We start from the raw sequence: 22,135 nt of genomic DNA on the forward strand, positions 1-22,135 counted from the left end.
TTGGGTCCTACCAACAACAAAAACAAAAAAGGAGTCTATTTTGAAGGTCAAAACAGCCATTACCTTGAAGTTTTTCAGCTTATACTAAATATATTACCTGCTATCCTAGTCTGGGAACTGTCCTTATGAAGTGCCTAAACATACCACAGAAATCCTCCAGCACAATTGCTCTACTTTCTTATCAAATGCAGACTTGCTAAAAGAATGAGTTTTCAATGCCTTCAGGGACCAGATTCAGCAGTTAACTTAACTTGTTCAAATGGGCAAGTGGTATCATGTAGCTTTACAAGGAGCAACCTGACCTTCTCACATTGACCAGGAGTGACATTATTGTGCAGGAGGAGAAGCAGTCACATCATTTCTGTTTTGCACAACCTGCTTAAAGTTTGCAACTAAATGCTTGTCTTCAGTTGAGCTGACAAGAGAGAAGAGGGGGCTCAGTGAACCATGGCCGGGCTGCCATGAAATGACAGGAATCATTGGCATACATTTCAAAAAGCTCTCTCAATCCTATTAAAGCATTGCAGTCCTGCTTTAAAATAGACAAGTATGAAACAACTTTGATAGATAGAGACTAAAATGGCTTATTGATTTTTTTAAGTCTGAGGGAAATTACCCAAAATGTGTCATTCCTTAACATTTAAAAATATGTTACATAAAAATGAGCAACTGTGATAATAAATAAAACTTGGAGAGAAAAAAGTTGGCTATTTCCTTATTCAAGGAGACAGAGCTACCAGAATACATCAAGATAGCGCACAAATTTTTTAAATCCACTGCCACTTCTGCTGAAACAAAAGTCAACTGATAAGAAAATTCCCATTCAAAACAATTTTAATTGTACTGTCAACTTTTCCTCCATTTTTTAATTTCATGAAGTCATAATCCAATCTGAGTTGGTCTGTTGGCATTAGCAGACATAGTCACTGGAGAGGAGTGAGGTGATGTCAGAGCATGGGGCACAGTATTTATAAATGTCTCCTTTAAGAAAGTGTAAGTAGTATCAAGTTCAGCTTTCAATGGTAAGAAATCCCCCATACCAGTTGTGTCAGCAGGAAGAGGAGCTCTTGAAGGAATGGAGAGATTTGAATGGTCTCGTGATCCTATCTGTGACATACAAAAGAAAAAAATAAATAAACATAGAGTTGAAAACTCTCAAATAGAGCCTAAAACCATAAACAGGCAAGTAGACTAATAATCATTATAATATAAAAATGAGATGGAAACTACTATTTCAATAATCTACACGAGAATATATAAATAGTAAATTATTTATCAAGTGTGACTGAATCCCTTATTTACTCTTTTCTGAACTTTTCTAGACAACAAGAATTTGTCTAAACACTAAATCTTTGTGTAAAACTTTTTATAAAGTTATTATATCAGAGAGTCAATACAATCAGGGATTTTTACCTTGACTTCAGTCCATTGGCAATTTACAGAAACCAATGCTAATAGCATTTATTTCATTATGCTATAAAATAAGTGCCATATAATATGGAAGATTAGATTACTTAGAAAATAAACTATGAGTATTTATGTTTTTTAAATCTATCCATTTTACTTATTTGACAAAAGTAGCACAAAGTAAAATAAGCCAATCCCAGTGACCTCTAGAAAATGGCATACTAAGATACAAAATTCTAATGAGAACTCTTTGGCTTTACTTTAATAATAATGCCACCACCCTGTTTTTTCTTTCAACTTTATTATTTTTGGTTCAGGGGTACACGTGCAGATTTGTTACATGGGTAATTCTTGATTAAAGTCACTGAGGTACGGTGTACAAATGATCCCATCAGCCAGGTGGTGAGCACAGTCCCCGAGTGGTAGTTCTTCAACCCTCTCCCACTCTCATAGTCCCTGGTGCTCAGTCTCTATTGTTTCCATCTTTATGTCCATGATACCACCCTGTTTTGATAAAGACTATTATACGTATTTAGAAATCACATGTCAAAATAAGGGAATGAAAATAATTTGTCATATATTTGAGAACACTGATGGTATCCAGAAATTGTTGGAAATTAAAAATGCCACAAAGTCATGAAATACTGGACAGTAGAATTAATATTTCGATAAAGCTGCTCCTTTAAGCCTTAAGTGACATCAGTATCTAGTAGTTAATATTTAACATGAAGAAGTCTTAGCAGTAAAGCAGGTAAGTATTATGACATTTAAAGATGGCAGGAAAATAGTGATCAATTGTATGACATAATTTTCCAGATTCCCACAAAATAAATGTTGCTGAAATAACAAGTCTGGTTATAAGTATCTCCACTAAAAATCATACTCTATATTGCAGGGTTTTAAAAAAAAAAACTTTTTAGTAGATCCTCTTACAGTTTTGATAACAAAATAATGTAAACTATAAGGTGTGCTTTATTATGTCATGTTATACAAAATTGTTGCTACATGTAAAAACAAGAGGGAAGCTTATCACTGGCTTTAGGAACATATTAGAAATTCAACTGTTGTATGTGTTACCATTTTTGTGGATTTTTTTAAAACTACAACTGGAGAAAAAATCAATATCTGCATCTAACACCTAGTTCAGCAATTTTCTTTGATCTTTGTTCTTTTGATTTCCTGATACTCTACTGCAGGCCAGTAGCTGACGGAAATCATCTCTTTTTATACTGGAAGTTAGAAAACACCTAAAATGGTCACTTGAAATAGCTCTATGAAGGATAAGGTTTCCCAGTGGAAGGAAAACAACTTCTAAAATCATGTGTTGACCTTGATTAGTAGTATTAATGAGGTTTTGCTTGCAGAACCTTAATGCTGGGCCTGATCATCTCTGCTCAGAACCTGAACAGAGGCATCTCATTACATCAGAGGCTAGAGGTGTACACATCTGCATTTTTACTGCTGCTAGAATCATTTTTTAGCAGTGTCATTACTGGATTGACTTTGCAGCTATAAACATTACAGTGCCATCTACTAACTTCTCATTCTGCCAGGCCTGGGGGTTAGGAGAATGCTGGAAGAGCAGGAAATGGTGGGGCCTGATTTTCTTCTTAATAAACATAGTTATAGCCATAGTATTCTTTAATATAATAGAATATTTTATTGTCAGAAAAGGCTTCAAAAGTTTGTTTTGATACATCTTTATACTTCAAGTTCTGGTCTAAGAAAACTATGTATGGAAAATAGAGGGGTGTGCAGAATCAGTCCAAGGAAGGTCAGATATCCTCTGGGGGTATTTTCTTCTGGATGTTTTAGAGAAAGGTAACTATGCCAAATTGACCAACCATTCCTGTTTTGTCAATATTAGTGATACGCATAATTTACTCAAACTTATATGTTGTACTTAAAGTTTCCCGTTTTGTTCTTGCAAATCCATCAACCTAACACATTACAAAGTTAGGAAGGCAGTCCTTTAGGGAAAGTCTATACTAACTGCTCATTTCTCTTTAATATTCTACAGATCTTGGTAACCTACAAAGAGGTCCCTCTTTTGCCTTTTCTCATCCTACTTTTTCTAATATGTCTACTTTCCACTATGTCGTCTGAAAGCACCCTTTCATCCAATATAATATTTTTGACTAAATAACCTTGAAATGGGGTGTTATTTCCCTAGTATTTCAAATTAGTTTCACTTTTTGCACACTATTTTCTGATGTTATGTCCTAAACATGGAAAATAATCTAAAAAATCTCCAGAGATGAAAAAGAGAGAGAGAGAGAGATTTCCTTAAAGTCTTGTACCCCCCAAAAGTATAGTCTCTAGAAAGTAAACAGAGTTACTTTTGTATAAAGGAAAACAAATGACTGCTTTTGCTACTGGGATCATCTGCTGTACTGCTAGAAAAAAACCTTTTTCATGAAATGAGGTAAAGTCTGATTTTAAGTCACTTAAAAGCTTAAAAAGAAGCCACCGGCTGGGGATGGTGGCTCACACTTGTAATCCCAGCACTTTGGGAGGCCGAGGCGGGTGGATCACCTGAGGTCAGGAGTTGGAGACCAGCCTGGCCAACATGGTGGAACCTCGTCTCTGCTAACAATATAAAAATCAGTTGGGCGGGCGCCTGTAATCCCAGCTACTCAGGAGGCTGAGGCAGGGGAATCGCTTGAATCCAGAGGCAGAGGTTGCAGTGAGCCAAGATCACACCACTGCACACTGCACTCCAGCCTGGGCAACAGAGCAAGACTCTGTCTCAAAAAAAAAAAAAAAGCCAGCAACAATTCTGGTGAAACTTTGATTTGAGAATGTGATGTTAAAATACAAGTAAATATGACCTGTTTTTCCTGTTATAAATATCCAGAATAATATCCAGAAATACATAACACTTTTGTACTATTTTAATGTAACACAGAGAGTAAAGGACAGTTAAATAACTTTTTGTCAGAGAACATTAAAAGTTAGTGTTCACCACCCGATCTTATATTTTAAATCTGTAAAGTCCATGGTCATATAAACTACTTTTAAAACTGCTGAGGTGTTCTGTCTCTTATGTAAATTTAAATTTAGGCAGTTTTTCAAAAGGAAATTAGTTACCTGAAATAAAAGCTAGGCGTCATGTGAATCTTTATGGAAGCACTTTTATTTACTCAATAAGCTATAAATGATTCTATTTGAACTGCTATAGTCCATCAGCTAAATACATATTCACAATACAAAATGTGTCTACTAAATTTCTACATTTTAAAAATCGTATGAAATACAGTAATTGGACATATTCAATAGCCATTTTTCAAGGCTTTAATATCTTAATTTTCTACAAATGTTTTTCAAACAAAAATAAATAAATAAAGCATTAGTCTAGTAATAAAATAACCACCCAATAAATTGTCTGTAAGTCAAAGCCTTTTTGCCGACCAACGCTTCTGAAACTAAGCCATTTGTCTCCTGTGTAACATTTATGATCAAGTTAAGTCTTCTAGGATTTAGTATTATAAAAAGTGAGGAAAAATGTGATTTAGTAAGCCTTAGTAGTATTGCATGGAGATTATGCTAAGCACATAGTGTGATTAAAAGAATACTAGACTGAAGATCAGCAGACTCTAGCTTCTCCTCACAGTTCTTTTACAATCTGACTGGGTCATTTGGGGCAGGTAAATTAGTCCATCCAAATGAGGGGCTGGACTCTTTCCAGCTTTGAAATTCTACAGGTCTGCCATAATTCCACGTGTGACAGAATATACTATAAACCCTAACTTTTTTGAGGGACATTAACCCAGAAATCAGTTTCCTGAATATAATACTTGAGAGGATGTAGACAGACCATTCTTAAGGGGAAAGAATACATATTGCACATTGCACGTTGTTCTAAAATAAAGCCAAATAGATAACAAGATTAGCCACAATTTAGATGATGTGGCTTCATTCAATTAAATTCTATAGTACTCTTTTCACTACTTCAAACTCCATGATGATGTTTTAAGCCCTGTAAATTATTGACTGCTTTTAAGTAGTCTGCACAGCTCCACATAAACAGATGAAGAAATCAAAGCACCCACAAGAGGGTGTTACAGTGAGGCTCCCTTGCCATTTCTACTTTGGTTCCTAACGTGCTCTTACCAGAGTCTCAATACTCAGTGTCACAAAGTTTTCTTTCTTCTAAATACTTCAGATGAGTTAGCCAAATTCTACCTGTCAATTTTCCAGTTGTCATGCTGGTCTCATAGGCCACCGTAGTTTATACAGACAGCCAGAGTTGGCAAAAATCACATAGTTTTCTCTTGTGGAATACTCAATTTTATATCTGAGATATATATACACATAAAAACATACATTCACCTTATAAATATACACACACACATATACTTGATATATGTATCATATAAATATACACAGTTATATATATATATACACACACACACATCTGCTATCATGCCATCCAATATTTATTTCTCATACGGTAGTTACCAGTTCTAACTTTTAGCTACCAATAACAAGCTGGTAGGAATATTTTATGCATTCTTCTCCCTGTAAGTCATTAAACCTTAGTACAGACTAGTTTGACTATCTTACTGACATCAAGGCATGGGAAGAAATGTGAGTTAATGGCAAAAATGCAAAGAAGTTGCATTAGGAAACACCCTAAGGGCCCAGTGTGCCTAGAGATCTAAAAAGGACAACCATAGAGGTAGAAACAAATCAGAAAAAAGAGGTAGAATATATTAACAAGAAACCTGAATCACATCACAACAACTCTGTCCTCAGGCAGACATTCAGCATTCTATCTGGTTCTAATTCAGCCTTGGCTACTCATTTGATGTGGAAGATTGATTGGATCAATGGTTTTGATTCTTCATGCTTCCCTATAACTATGCCCTTGCTCTTGGCTTCCCTGTCCAGCCTCATCTACCATTTCCTCACTTGTACTGTGCAAGCCAGTTACATGGAACTTGTGAGTGCCTAAATAGGACAGTCCATAGTTCACATCACCCTCCAGTCTGTCCAATTCTGCTCTTTGTTGGGTGAGTCCTCCACGTTTCAAACTCTGGTCAAGGTCTGCCTCTTTCATAAGGCTTTTCTGGATCCTCTTCCCATCCTTCCCCAACTACAGCTAACTGTAACAACCAATCTCATTTTTACATTCCTTCATGAGCATTTATTTTACTATTTTTTCACTTATTTGTATATCCTTATATTTCCGCTATAAAACTATGAGCACTTAGTGTGATGGAATCATGACTTTGTACCCCTAGCACTTAGCAGAATATCTGGGACTAAATAAGATTCCTAAATGATGAATGAGTGAATGAACAAACGACTTATATTATTACTCCATGGTCTTGGTGTTTTATTGTTATTTTGTTATTTCACACATATACAGATTATGTCGCAATTAGATTTAGCAAAGATTAATGGAAAGAATACGGGCTTTGAAGGTGGAAGGAACTAAGGTTCTAAACTTCATTCTGCCATTTACTAATTATGTGATCCTTGACAAGTTACTTAACCTGTGTGAGCTTTTATCCTTATCTGTAAAGGAGGAAGACTAATCCCTCATAGGGCTGTTAGGAGGATTAAATGGAATAATATACACAAAAATGTGTAGCATAGAGTAGCTCCTCTTCTTCACTTCTCTTTTTCACTCTTCTCAAATGATATGAATTCTAACTTTACAATTATAGCCAACATGTATTCAGCATTATGTCAGGCACTGTGCTAGATTTAGTTTTACAGGCATTATCTGAATTCTCACAGTGACTCAATCAGAAAGCACTACAATTATCTTCATTCTACAGTTGAAGAGACTAGGGCTCAAAGAGCAGAATAAATTGCCACAGGTTGCACAGCTTGCTAATGGTAGAAAGGGATGTGAATCTTGGTTCCTCTGACTCTCCTATTCATACGCTTGACCATTACCTTACCATGTTGCCCAAAGAAGATATAGCCTAGCCTCAGGCTTATTTTGTATCTAGAGGCATTTCATCAACAAAATAAGGGCTCAACAAACCTCTCTGAAAATGGAAAATAAAAGTACATAGATTGTGCTAGAGGCTAAAAGAAATGTTTATATTTTGATAGCATATTTTATTGTGGTCTAACATTTGAATGCCTGTGGTACTTACTGGAGTAAATACATAGATCTCATGGAACTTACACAAAAATGAAAGTTATAGCCCTTTCATCAAAGGAGCTTATATGTTGTTATATTCAGAGACAAAATGAGGCACCGAGGTTTAAACTTACACTAGAACACTTAAGGCCAGGTACGGTAGCTCACGCCTGTAATCCCAGCACTTTGGGAGGCCGAGGCTGGAAGATCACATGAAGTCACGAGTTTGAGACAAGCCTGACCGACATGGTGAAAACCCGTCTCTGCTTAAAAATACAAAAAATTAGCCAGGCATGCTGGTGGGTGCCTGTAATCCCAGCTACCCGGGAGGCTGAGGCAGGAGAATCGCTCAAACCCAGGAGGCAGAGGTTGCAGTGAGCTGAGATCACGCCATTGCACTCCAGCCTGGGTGACAAGAGTGAGACTCTGTCTCAAAAAATAATTAATTAATTAAATTACACTAGAACATTTAAAGTTTAATTTTAAATTACTTCAAGATACCTTGTGCCTGACAAGACAATATGTCCCATTTTCTTCTCCAGGATGTTTAGATTTCCTGATGTGGCCGAGGTTAGAAAAAGAGTTGAAGAATTCTCCCAAGTGGCTTTTGTTCTTTCTTTTCCCAGTGTTCTTCATACCCTTGCGCTTGCAGTCTGTTGCTGACCTGACAATCCTGACACAACTGATGGTAGAGAGTGCCAGAAATGGCCAGAAAATGCAAAGGGGCATTTTCCCCTCTGTCTTAGAAACATACATTCCCGAACAATTCAGAGAGAATTGAAAATATAAATAACTTTATGCACTCAAATATATAAAAAGACACAAAAACCAAATAAATAAAAACAAGCATACCATATAGAAAAATGCCACTGAAAGTCTGAAATGACAAACTGGTAAAAATATGTGCAACACATAGAATCCCCATACAAGTAACTTTCTTAATTTACAAAAGGCTCATGCAAATCAATTAAAATAATGTAATTAGAAAATAGGCTGAGGGTAGCATATTTATTAAGACTGAGTTCAGTTGTAAGAGAAAACTCTAAATGTCATTGGCTTAAATAAGATAAAAGTTTATTTCCCTCTGATAGGGCAATATAAAGTTATCAAGAATCCAGGCTGCTTCTATCTTGGGCTCCACAGCTCAGTACATGGCTTTTACCTCATGGTCAAAAATGGCTGCTCAAGTCCCAGCTAGCATGTCTGCATTCTAGCGAGAAGAAAGGAGGATGGAGCAAAGAAGGAGGCACTGCTTCTGTTTACAGACACTTCCTAAAATTGTACACTTTTACTTACATCCCATCGACTAGAACTTAGGTCATATAACTAATTTAGCTTAGAGAGGGTCTGAGAAATGTAGCTTGTTTGTCTGTTTGTTTGTTTCCTGAGCAGCCCAGGTAACATTCAGAGGCTCTATTACTAAGAAAGAGAAAACAGATACCAGGAAACCACTGCCAGCCTCTGCCTCATGTACAGATTAGATGTCTGATTGGGGGAGAGAGTAGTATAATAACCAAAAAACATATGAAAAGGTGCTAAACTTAATTCATAAGTAAAGAAATACAATGCAACACATCCCAATTAAAGATTACTTTTCATATATCAAATGGGCAAAAACTTAGATGTCTGATGATCTCCACTGTTGAAAAGAGGGAATCAGGCAAACTCATGCCATGTAGTTAGGGACATAAGCTGTTGCAACCTTTCTGGAAGACAAAAAATTTAAATGTATCTTCCTTTGACCTAGCAATTCCACTGCTAGGCATTTCTTCTATGGCTACACTCAAAAGAGTTCACCAAGGTGAGCATGCAGGTATGTTCACTGAAGCATTTTTAGATAGATAAACAAAACTTTTTTTTTTAACTTTAAAAGTGATTTTTTTTACACACTTTAAGTTTTAGGGTACACGTGCACAACGTGCAGGTTTGTTACATATGTATACATGTGCCATGATGGTGTGCTGCACCCAGTAACCCATCATTTAACATTAGGTATATCTCCTAATGCTATCCCTCCCTGCTCCCCGTACCCCACAACAGGCCCCGGTGTGTGATGTTCCCCTTCCTGTGTCCATGTGTTCTCATTGTTCAATTCCCACCAGTGAGTGACAGCATGCGGTGCTAAACAAAACTTTTTAAAAATAAAACCAGAGGTCTATGAACAGAGGGCTACTTAAGTGAAGTATGACCACCATATAATACAACTATTTTAAACGTGAGGTAAATATGTAAAGGTTGATAGAGAAATATATCCAAGTGAAAAAAACATGTTCAAAATGTATACATGTGTTTATGTGTATATATATATACATATATATAAATAGTAATATACATTTTAAAATAAGCATAAACACACATACATGCATATCTATCCCTATTTTTTCTGGAAAAAAGAATCACAAGAAATCAAAAGAAACTTAATAATCTTTGGAAAAAAGAACTGAATTAGAGTTTGGGTAGAAAAAAAAGGTTTGAAAGGTTAAATTTTTCTTTCCATGATTTTTTATCTTTAAAATTATTTGAATCATGAGAGAAAGTTATGAACTGGCAGTTCACAAAAGCAAAAATACAGCTAAGTAACAAATAAATGGGAAAAAAATGGTAACCCCCACAAGTAATCAAAAATGGAAAATAAGACATTGATTGCCAGTAAAAATTAAATATTACAAATTATGCTAAAGGTTAGTGAAAGCATTGTGAAGCAAGCATTCATAAATTGCTAGTAACTGTATAAATTGATAGAACCATTGGATCTATAATTGGGCAACTGTCTTAAATGCTTAATGCCATTTGATCCAACAATTCCATTTATGATTAGGTTATTTATATTAATAATAACAGACAAAAATTAGAAATACTCTCATATTCAACCAGAAGCATAGTTAAGTAGGCTATAGCTACGCGGTGGAAAATTATGTAGCTATAAAATTTACAGTTATAAACTTTTGGATAACACGGACAAATGCTTGGGTCTAACCAAAGGTCAGACCTTTGTAAAGAGCTAGATAAGTATTTCATGCTTTCTAGGGTATATGTTTTCTGTTACAAGCATTAGCCCCTGTGTTGTAGCACATAAGTGGCCATCGAGGACATGTAAATGAATGAGCATGGCTGTGTTCCAATATAACTTTATTTATGGACAGTGAAATCTGAATTTCACATAAATTTTATGTGTCATGATATGTTATTATTCTTTTGCTTTTTTCCCATAACTATTTAAAATATTAAAACCATTCTTAGCTCACAGGCCATACAAAAACAGGTGGCATGTAGATTTGCTGACCCTAGGGCAAGACTACGTCATGAAAAAAGGGTACACAAAATTACATATGGTGCTTGTTTTGTGGTATTGGAATTGTTGGGGTTTTTTTCTCTATTCTCTGAGTTAGGATTAGGATTTGTATTTTCCAAATTACCTACAGTAAGTACGTTTTACTTTTATAGCTAAAAACCCTTTATTAAAAAATGAAACTATACATATTTATATATACTGAAATACATCTATATATTTTAGTATAGTTATGGCTCTAAAATGTGTGGTCAAAATGAAAATGTAATTGGATAGTTAAAGGTCTCAGAGGATAGGTCTTTAAGTGTTTTTCATGTTTGGAAAAGATTTTGATCAAGCAAAGAACACTCTCATTTCAATGTTTTCAGTTATCTAAGTCATATTTACAGTTTTACATTGAGTAAACACCTACACAAATAATGACACTGAGTAATTTGTTCCTCTACTCTGCGCAAATGCAACTCCTTATGCAGAGTGGCTACTTATAACTTGTGTGCCTTCATTTTACTCCAAATAGCACTTCCAGCTGCCAAATTACGACTTCTGTGGTCAAAATGTACACATGTCACACTCTCTCTGGGAACTATTAGGCAAAAGTTTTCTGACCACTATTTCATTACTGAAGAATTTCCTCTTAAAGTTATAAACCTTTTTTATTCAATGTCAAAAATTTAGTAATAATCTGGAAGCTATAAACTTAGACCTCGTAGCAATATGTTTTTCAAGGAGTGGAATTACTGAGCAGGCACTCAGGTAAAGAAGAGCAGAGGAAGGAAAGAATCATTTAGAATTTAAAGTAGTTTGAAAGAAATGACTTTCCTAAACCTTTCTAACAATATAAGTATCTGTCAATCACACATCTCAAAAAACTTAGCATTAAATTCTCATTTTGCAATTTGAAACCCATTTTTTTGCATGCCCCTCTCTTCCACTGCTGTTTTAGGCCATGTTCCTTCATTGTTCCATTACATCACACCTAAAATCCTTAGCAATTCTTCGTGGAATGCTGCAAGCTGCCTTTATTTCCCCACTGACCATGGTATAAGCTCTATACTCCCCAGGGCTGTGGACCCTTTGAACAGTTCCATAGCTGGGCCTTTCTGGAGGGACTGGCTATCTTCAGTTAAAAGAATGTATTTCTTAGGGAGAGAAAGGTACTTCAGATGTAAGACAAATCATGTGATCTGGGGGTCATATCTGCAGAATGCCTTCAAATCACAACAAGCACTGGGGCACATGTTCTAAAACAAATCACTTAGTTGGCAAAGACATTTCCTTTACATGATAGTCAGGAATGTTATTTCTGATATAACCACATCATCTCCAGCAGTCTCAACCCAGATCCATCCCTAGGGAGAACATCTTATGTAACAGTAAAATATAGCAAACACAAAATTCCAAAATAATATACCCCTAGGCTTTATTTCAGGAATTGACTCCCTGTATTATCAATTCCATATGATAAATTTTCCCTATGCTTGCATAATGCATAAAGATACCTAAACCCATATCCCCTCTTAGTATCCTAAATTAGCTCTATTCATTTATTTTTTCAGTAAATATCTATCAAGTGCCTATGATGTGCCAAATACTGTTCCAGGTACTGGAATACAAAAGTGAATTAAACAAATTAAAATTCCCTGTTTTGGGGACTATTTATTAGACCTTAACTAATCTTCATCCTGATCCAGTTCTTCTTAAATTATAATCTGTTGAAATACTACGAAACCACATAATTGCTATTTTTATAGGAAAAGCTTTGATGCACAATAGCACTGGAAGTTTCCTGTCCTCATTATTCTGTGGATACAAAGTCCCAAGTGAGTCAAGTTACCCTGGTCCTTCCCTGTCCTGCTCATACAAGCCTCAAACACCCCTGTGGATTCCCCATCAAGAGCTGCTTGGTGTCTGCAATCCCTCCATCAGGGTCTGCCTTCAATATATTAGAGGGCTTGCTAGGTCATATGGGTGATAGCTCTAACAAAAATTTGGGGTGCCCATCCTTCCCTTTCTGTCATCTGAAAACTATGACAACTCTGACTGAAACCCAGTGTCTTGCAGTGTCTGTCACAAAACTTTCCTTTCAGCTTCTACCTGTAGGCCCTTTTTCTAAGAGTCCAGATGCCAGTCCATAGGTCTGCATGGAGGAAAGGCATTAGGTCATTCTCTCCACTTCACATCTCCTTCTCTGGGTGCCTGCCCATAAAATCTCCACTAGTCCTTCTCCAACTGCCAGAGCCCTCATTCAGATTAACTCTCTAGAGTCTGCACAATGGTGTTTCAAAAAGGCCTAGACTTGTTTGAAATGCAGTCTGCGCTTGGAGTAGGTTGTCTACTAGATAATAATTTTGACACAGGTTTCAAAGCTCTTTGCTAAATATTTTTCATCAGTTATTTGTCTCTTCACTTTTTCTGGCCTAAACGTACTTTTATTTTTGTAAACAAGTCATCTCTTCAGACTTCGCTGTTTCCTACTTCATCTCTTCTTTATTGTATGTTTGCTTATTATTTGAAAATACTCAAATTTGAGATTAAAGACTAGAAAAATAGGATAGATGAAACTCATAAGAAATATTAGTAAGCACAGATAATGAATTAGCAAGCAGTTTGTGGGACATAAGCAGAATCCATATGGTAACACCTGTTACTTTATAGATAGAAATGGATGGAAAGGCCACATCATAAGGTAGAGATATGCCACCTTTAGTTAATGTCATCCTTACATTGACCCTAGAACTGCAGATAAAACACAAAGCTATTCAGCAGCCTCAGTGGCAAATTATAGCTATTGGCCAGGCATGTTTGTCCCTGCATCTCTCCTAGATAGCAAGTGTGTGTAAGTGGCCTCAGGCACCTTCGGTCTTCCAAGCCCCCTGTTTCAAACTTCAACCCTGATCCTCATAAACTCACAGAGAGTGAAGAAGGCTGAGGCAGTGGAGAGAGACAGGGCACATGAACACTGCATAACCAAGAAGTCAGGTTATGATCCTTCCCCCTGCTTGCTCCCTGCTATATCTCTTCTTGCTTTTTGCTGTGTGTTTAATTCCACAAACCATGTGATTTCAGTATACTAATTTGGTCTGTGACACCTTCTGTTATGACCCCTTGGATAACTTGACTGGTAGTCTTCTTGGACACTACCATTGCATTAATGTAATTTCTCATAAAACAGCTTTGCTCTCCTGTACTAATCAAAATGCTGATCCTGAAGCATGCCCTGCTTTCTCCTGTCTTGGAGCCACTTTTGCATGCTGCCCTTTCTATTTAGAAGGAAGCTTCTTCATCACGTTAACTCCTACTGTTAGTCAAAGCTTACCTCAGGTATCAACTTTACCCCAAACTTTTCCTGGCCTCTGTCACCTTGTATAATATAATATAATATAATATAATATAATATAATATAATATAATATAATATAATACCTCACCTCCGTGTTATTATAACACCCCATACACACTTTTATAATAGCACAGTATCACAGTCTTATGTTTGCTTAGACCTGCACTATTCAATATGGTAGCCACATGCAGCTATTTAATTTACATTAGTTAAAATTTAATATAAAATTAAATTAAAGATTAAAGTTCAGTTCCTCAGTCACACTAACCACATTCCAAGTGCCCCAAAGCCATATTTCTATCATCACAGTAAGTTCTAATGAATAGTGCTGGCTTAGAGTGTTCATTCCTTGAAGCCACAGGCTATTTTGTTTGCTTGTTTCTGTATTACCAGTGGCCTGCACAGTGACAGGTACAGAGCAGGTACTCTATACACCTGCCTCTTGAGGAATTAATGAATGAATGAATGGATGAGTGAGTTAATGGACTTATTCTAATCCATATTCTAAAGAAAATGAACAGGGCATCTTTTAATATTAAACTCCTCTTTCTGCAAATATTTTTATTTCACAGAGTTTAACTTCATTTTCTTTAATTCCAACTTTCTTCAATTCCTCCTTTCGAAGTGTCTCAAGCTTCAGAAGGGAACTTACTGTTCCTTTCTATGCTAATCTTTATTCTTCTGGTGGCTAGAATCATTGCATTTTACCTTAGGCCACTAAGAAAAAGAAAGAAAGAAGCCTATGACAAAAGATAAGAGGAAAGTTATCTTGGCCAGTGTCCATTCTCAAGACATTCAGACAGGAGTCCTAGCTCCCTAAAGCTTGATTTTCTATATCTGAGGAAAATGCATTGCTTATTCTACTGCTTTAATTGTCAATTTTCATACTCTCTTGAGAAAGAGATTCTATTATAAGCTAAATTTTGAAGAAATCTAATTGTTTGATGTAAACCTTCAAAGTTTCCTTTTGGTTGAATGTCTATCTGCTTGCGCAGAAAAGGGGAAAAGAGGGAATTTACATTCACTTTGCTAAACATTAGCATCTTTTGTTCAATCATTTGAATGCAGGACAGTTAGGGGGAAACAGCTTAGAGAACAAGAGTTGACATATACAGTGTAAAATCTTTTAAGGTGCTTGGATTCAATGAGGGAGAAAGTGAGACGGAACCATATTTCAGCTTCCTAACTGTTCCAGTCTGCGGGAACTTTGTGACAGGTCTCTGTCTCTCAGCCACACTTGACTGGCTTTTGCTGACATTCAGCTGTCAGACAGCAACCCTTTACCAGGCCCCTAACATGCTCCACAGCTTCACCCAATTAACTCACTTTCACTTGACACGGCAGCAAAAAGCTTCATAATAGGTGGTCAAGGTGCATGGTGTCTGCCTGCCCTCGAACTGCTCACACACAGCAAGATGTTTAACGACTTCTCTTCTTGCCTGTATGCTCAGAACTAGTATGGCTACAGTTTAGTCATTCCATATCTTGAATTAGACAGGAATCTAGGAAATATTATAGTGATACATTAAGCTCCTCAAAAAAAAAAAAAAAAAACAAAAGACTTCTAGACGATTAAAGTTAAATTTCAAGTCAGTTCTTTCGGCCCTACTGAGAGAAAAGATTTGATTTTTAGACTACCAAAACTTAATATTAACAACCAATTTATAGTTAATTTTTCCATTACATCATTAATAATAGTATTGTATAAAGACTACCTGGCATTAAAAAAGGGGCATCTGACAAGTAAAAGCGGAAAGGTCGAGGCACATTCAAAAGTATGGAATTCAGCGTCTACTCATAAACATGCACTTATGGACAAACTCAACAATAATTATTCTGTAAATTTTCGTCATGTTACTGAGGCTTTCAGATGAAATACATTGTACTTGAAAATATGTTTGACTAAGAAATAAAATTTTAATCCTTTTTTGAAAAATGATCTAAGTATTTTGAACATTTTTTCTCACCTCCCAATATGTTCACTTCTAAGCATATAATCAGTTTTCATTTATTTGCACTCTGAAAATTTGAGTTATTTTAAAAATCAATGTTACATAAAGAAAAGGAAAAGTAATATAAACTACGCTGCCTTCGGAAACCTACATTTGTAAAGCTGTGTGATAAAGAGGCCACACACAAAACCTTAAAGATAGGGCTCTTTGTTACTGACATCCAAATGCAGATCCTTATAGTTACTAAGACAGAATTATGATTTCAATTCCAAGTATCCTATCAGTAATCAAAGCTGAAAAACTAATCACAAGGTGGGGAATCCTAGCCTCCATCATCATGAACTAATCCCAGCAGATACTTCCCACTATTTCACACCAGGCAAAGCACAGTTAGACCACAACTTGCCATTCTGTGAATCTGAGAAGATGCTCCAAGCTTTCAAAGTCAGGTCTCCAAGTAGGAGTGCTTTCATGACATGCCTTCAAATCGCAGAAAATCTTTCTTTACATAAAGGCAAACTTGTTATAGTGAACACTGCTCACTTCTTACCAGAAGTTCAAGGAAGGGAGAGATCTTGAATGAATTACTAAGTAATTAGGAAATTGCCCTGCATCAATTTTATTCATTAAGTCCAGCCACATTTTTCATCTAAATCTATCTAGTATCGAATCCTTTTCTATTTCCACTGTTACTGTACTCACACAGATAATTCTCACTTCTTACTTGTACTGCTTTAATGTTCCTTATTATAATTTGTTATAAGTATACACACACACACATACACACACGTCTAATTCCTCACTAAAGCTATAAGTCCCTGATAGAAAGCACCTTATCACATCTTATTAAAAATGTAATATAATATAGTGCAGCAAGGATTTGAGAGGATTCTGGAAAGATGGCAGAGTAGTAAGCACCAGGAACCAGGTAGACAACAATTGCACTGGCAGAATCTGTCTGATGAAAGTATTTTGGAATTCTGGAGTCTATTGAAGGCTTGCAACTTCCAGGGGAAGGCTTAGACAGTAAATTATGATTAATTTCAGTCAATTTTAGCTCTTAGCACAGCAGCAGCTATCCATCTCCCACTTCCAGCCCCATGACAGACACATGTGCAAATGTTCTTGGAACAGCTTGCACATAACTTGCAGGAGCCAGGGTAGGCAAAAAGAACCTTGTTCTCCAAATATCAGGATCCGTGCTCTGATTGTTGCTTCTTATCACAGAGGTACCAAAAGGCAGGTGACCATTATTGTTGCACCTCCCCACGTTGCAACTCCCCCTCAGCTGAAGTGACATCCAGGGAATTTAAAGGGCCAGCATCCTTTCTTCCCTCCTCTTCGTCTTTCTCTTTTCCCCCCTTTGGGACCAGACATTAAGAACTAAGATTTAAAAGCAACTACATATATGAGGAAAATTAGAAAGTGACCACACAAGCCCAGGGAAAGCTGCAGATCCAGAAAAGACCTGAGAAGACCATAAGTTGACATCTCAGGCTGATCCTTGACACACAGATAGCTACAGCAATTTTTTAAAAAATCAGAAAACCCTAGGGAAGGGAGAAAATCTGATTTCCAGAGTTACTATATTATTCTATTCAAATGTTCAGTTTTCAACAACAGCAAAAAAAAATCACAAAGCATACAGAGAAACAGGAAAGCATGGCTCACTCAAAGGAAAATAATAAATCAATAGAAAACTATCCCTGAAGAAGATTTGATGGCAGGTCTCTGAGACAAAGACATTACAACAACTGTCTTACAGATGCTCAGAGAACTAAAGAAAGATGTGAAGAAAATCAAGAAAACAATGTCTGAACAAAATGGAAATATCAATAAAGAGATAGAAAGCCTAGAAAGAAACAAACAACAACAAAAAAAGAAATTCTGGAGCTGAAAATTAAAATGACTGAAATGAAAAATTCACTACAGTGATTCAAAAGCAAATATGAGCAGGCAAAAAAAAAAAAAAATCAACAAGCATGAAAACAGGACCACAGAAATTACTGAGGCTGAGATACAGAAAGAAAAATGATTGAAGAAAAGTGAACAGAGTCTAAGGGACCTGTGGGATAACAATAAGCAGAGCAACATATGCACTGTGGAGATCTAGAATGAAAGAATGTACTTAAACATCAATAACAGAAGTAAAACTGTAAAGTTCACAAAACTGTGGAATTTAAACAACACACTCTTAAATAACCAATGGTCCAAAGAAGAAATCATGAGGAAAACTGGAAAATACTTAGAAATGAATGAAAATGAAAACACAACATATCAAAACTTATGAGATGCAGTGGAAGCAGTGCTAAGGGGGAAATTTATAGCTATAAATGCTTACATTAAGAAACAAGAAAGATCTCAAATCGACAACCTAACTTCACTACTTAAGAAACTAGAAAATAAAAAGCTAAACTGAAAGCTAGCAGAAGGAAGGGGGAAAAAAGATTAGAGCAGAGATAAACAAAATAAAGACTAAAAAAAAAAAAAAAAGAAAGTAAGTAGAGGAAATCAATGAAACCAAAAGTTGGTTCTTTGAAAAGATCAACAAAATTGACAAACTTTTAGCTAGATAGGCAAGAAAAAAAGAAACTCAAATTACTAATATCAAAAGAGAAAGTGGGGATATTAGTACCAGTTCCACAGGGGGAAAAAAGGGATTGTAAGAGTACTATGAACAAATGTACTGACAAATTGAATGCCCTCGATGAAACAGACAATTCCCTAGAAACATAAAACCTACCAGGACTAACTAACAAATTAGTTAAAAAAAAAAAAGGAAAAGATCTATAACTAGTAAACAGATTGACTCAGTAATCAAAAACCTTTCAACAAGAGAAGCCTAGGACCAAATGGCTTCACTGATAAATTCTACCAAACATTTAAAGAAGAATTAACATTAGTCCTCCTCAAACTCTTCCAAAAAAATTGAAAAGGGAACACTTCCAAATAAATTTTATGAGGCCAGCATTATCCTGTTACTAAAGCCAGACAAATATATCACAAGAAAAGAAAACTATAGGTCAATATCCCCAATGAATATAGACCCAAAAATCCTCAACAAAATACAATCAACTGAATTCAACAGCACAATAAAATGACCAAACACCATAACTAAGTAGGTTTACCCCAGGATGCAAGGAGAGCTCAACATACAAAAGCCAATTTATGTGATACACCACATTAACAGAATGAAGGCTAAAAATCACATGATCATCTCGATAGATGCATACAAGCATTTGATGAAATTTAATACTGCTTCCTAATTTAAAACTCTCAACAAACTAGGAATAGAAGGAAATTACCCTAACACAATAAAGGTCATATATATGAAAGGCCGGGAGCATATATCTTGCTCAATGGTGAAAGAATGAAAGCTTTCTCTTTAAGATCAGGAACAAGGCAAACCTGACTCCTTTCACCACTTGCATTCAACATAGTACTGGAAGGCCTAGCAAAGGAAATTAGGCAAGAAAAAGAAAAGGCACTCAAATCGGAAAAGAAGAAGTGAAATTATCTTTCTTCGCAGATGATATGCTCTTACATGTAGAAAACCCTAAAGATTCCACACAAAATACTATAAGAAATAATAAATGAATTCAGCAAAGTAGGAGGCCACAAAGTCAACACATAAAAATTAGTTACATTTCCATACCCTAACAATAAATGATATGAAAAGCAAATTACAAAAACAATTCCATTTAAATAGCATCAAAAAGAATAAAATAACTAGGCATTAAATTAACCAACGAGGTGGAAACATTTGTATAATGGATACTACAAAACATTGCTGAAAGACATTAAAAACATGAAGAAATGGAAACATATCTCATGTTAATGGATTAGAAGACTTAATATTCTTAAGATGTCAATACCACTCAAGGCAATCTACAGAGTCGATGCAATCCCTATCAAAATCCCAATGAAATTCTTTGCAGAAATAGCAAAATCTGGCCGGGCGCGGTGGCTCATGCCTGTAATCCCAGCACTTTGAGAGGCCAAGGCAGGTGGATCACCTGAGGTTGGGAGTTCAAGACCAGCCTGACCAACATGGAGAAACCCCATCTCTACTAAAAGTACAAAATTAGCCGGGCTTGGTGGTGCATGCCTGTAGTCCCACCTACTCGGGAGGCTGAGGCAGGAGAATCACTTGAACCCAGCAGACAGAGGTTGCAGTGAGCTGAGATCACGCCATTGTACTCCAGCCTGGGAAACACAGCGAGACTCTGTCTCTAAAAAAACAAAGCAAAATCCATCTTAAAACTCATATATAATCTCAAGGGACTGGAAACACCCAAAACAAGATTGAAAAAAGGAGAACAAAGTTGGAGGACTCACTCGTCCTGATTTCAAAACTTACTACTAAGCTACAGTATTCAAAACAGTGTGTACTGGCATAAAGACAGATATAGAGACCAATAGAATAGAATAGAGAGCTCAGAAGTAAAGCATCAGATAATGGTCAAATGAGTTTTGACAAGGATGTCAACACCATTTAATGGGGAAAAAATACGTCTTTTCAACAAACAGTGCTAGGAGAACTGCATGTCCACATGCAAAAGAATGAAGTTGAAGAAGTTCACTGAAGAAAGAATGAAGAACACTATGTACACAAATTAAATCAAAATGGATCAAGGACCTAATGTAAGACCAAAAATCATAAAATTTTTAGAAGAAAACACAGGGTGAAAGCTTTACAACCCTGGATTTGGCAAAGATTTGTGGAATTTGACACAACAGGCACAGGCAACAAAAGAAAAAAACAGACAAATTGAACTTCCTGATAATTTTTAAATTGTGTGCATCAAAGGACACTATGAACAGAGTAAAAAGGCAACCCACAGAACAGGAGAAAATACTTGCAAATCATGTATCTGTTAAGGGATTTATATCCAGAATATATAGAAAACTTCTAAAACTCAATGACAACAAAATGCCTGATTTAAAAAATGGGCAAAGGACTTAAATAAACATTTTCCAAAAAACAAACAAACCAATAAGCACATATAAAGATGCTCAACATCACTAAGCATTAGGGAAATGCAAATCAAACCTACAATGAGATACTACCTCCTACCCATTAGAACGGCTACTTTAAAAAACAAACAAACAAACAAACAAACAAACAAAAAACAGATAATCACAGTGTTGGCAGGAAGATCTACCAAGCAAATGGAAAATGGAGAAATTAGGATCTTTGCTCTGTTGGTGGAAATGTAAAATAGTACAACAGTGTAGAAAACATTATGGTAGCTCCTCAAGAAATTAAAAATAGAATCACCAGGTATGTGGTCAATTTTGGAATAGGTGTGGTGTGGTGCTGAAAAAAATGTATATTCTGTTGATTTGGGGTGGAGAGTTCTGTAGATGTCTATTAGGTCCACTTGGTGCAGAGCTGAGCTCAATTCCTGGGTATCCTTGTTGACTTTCTGTCTCGTTGATCTGTCCAATGTTGACAGTGGGGTGTTAAAGTCTCCCATTATTAATGTGTAGGCGTCTAAGTCTCTTTGTAGGTCGCTCAGGACTTGCTTTATGAATCTGGGTGCTCCTGTATTGGGTGCATATATATTTAGGATAGTTAGCTCTTCTTGTTGAATTGATCCCTTTACCATTATGTAATGGCCTTCTTTGTCTCTTTTCATCTTTGTTGGTTTAAAGTCTGTTTTATCAGAGACTAGAATTGCAACCCCTGCCTCTTTTTGTTTTCCATTTGTTTGGTAGATCTTCCTCCATCCTTTCATTTTGAGCTTATGTGTGTCTCTGCACGTGAGATGGGTTTCCTGAATACAGCACACTGATGGGTCTTGACTCTTTATCCAATTTACCAGTCTGTGTCTTTTAATTGGAGCATTTAGTCCATTTACATTTAAGGTTAATATTGTTATGTGTGAATTTGATACTGTCATTATGATGTTAGCTGGTTATTTTGCTCATTAGTTCATGCAGTGTCTTCCTAGTCTCGATGGTCTTTACATTTTGGCATGATTTTGCAGCGGCTGGTATCGGTTGTTCCTTTCCATGTTTAGCGCTTCCTTCAGGAGCTCT

General features: G+C 36.2%; 1 protein-coding gene across 8 annotated transcripts in view; it reads right to left on the bottom strand.

Annotated features, from left to right (window-relative positions):
* Nucleotides 1-816: 816 nt before the first annotated feature.
* Nucleotides 817-22,135, bottom strand: part of CCDC171 (coiled-coil domain containing 171) — a 446,519-nt gene continuing 425,200 nt past the window's right edge. For all 8 annotated transcript variants that reach the window (XM_055092101.2, XM_055092103.2, XM_024930188.4 and 5 more), the window contains one exon: nucleotides 817-1,107. In XM_055092101.2, the coding sequence (XP_054948076.1) occupies nucleotides 880-1,107 (228 nt within the window). In that variant the 3' untranslated portion in view covers nucleotides 817-879. The remainder of the gene's footprint in view (nucleotides 1,108-22,135) is intronic.

The sequence above is a fragment of the Pan paniscus genome, chromosome 11, assembly GCF_029289425.2.
Source record: "Pan paniscus chromosome 11, NHGRI_mPanPan1-v2.0_pri, whole genome shotgun sequence".
Classification (NCBI taxonomy): Eukaryota; Metazoa; Chordata; class Mammalia; order Primates; family Hominidae; genus Pan; species Pan paniscus.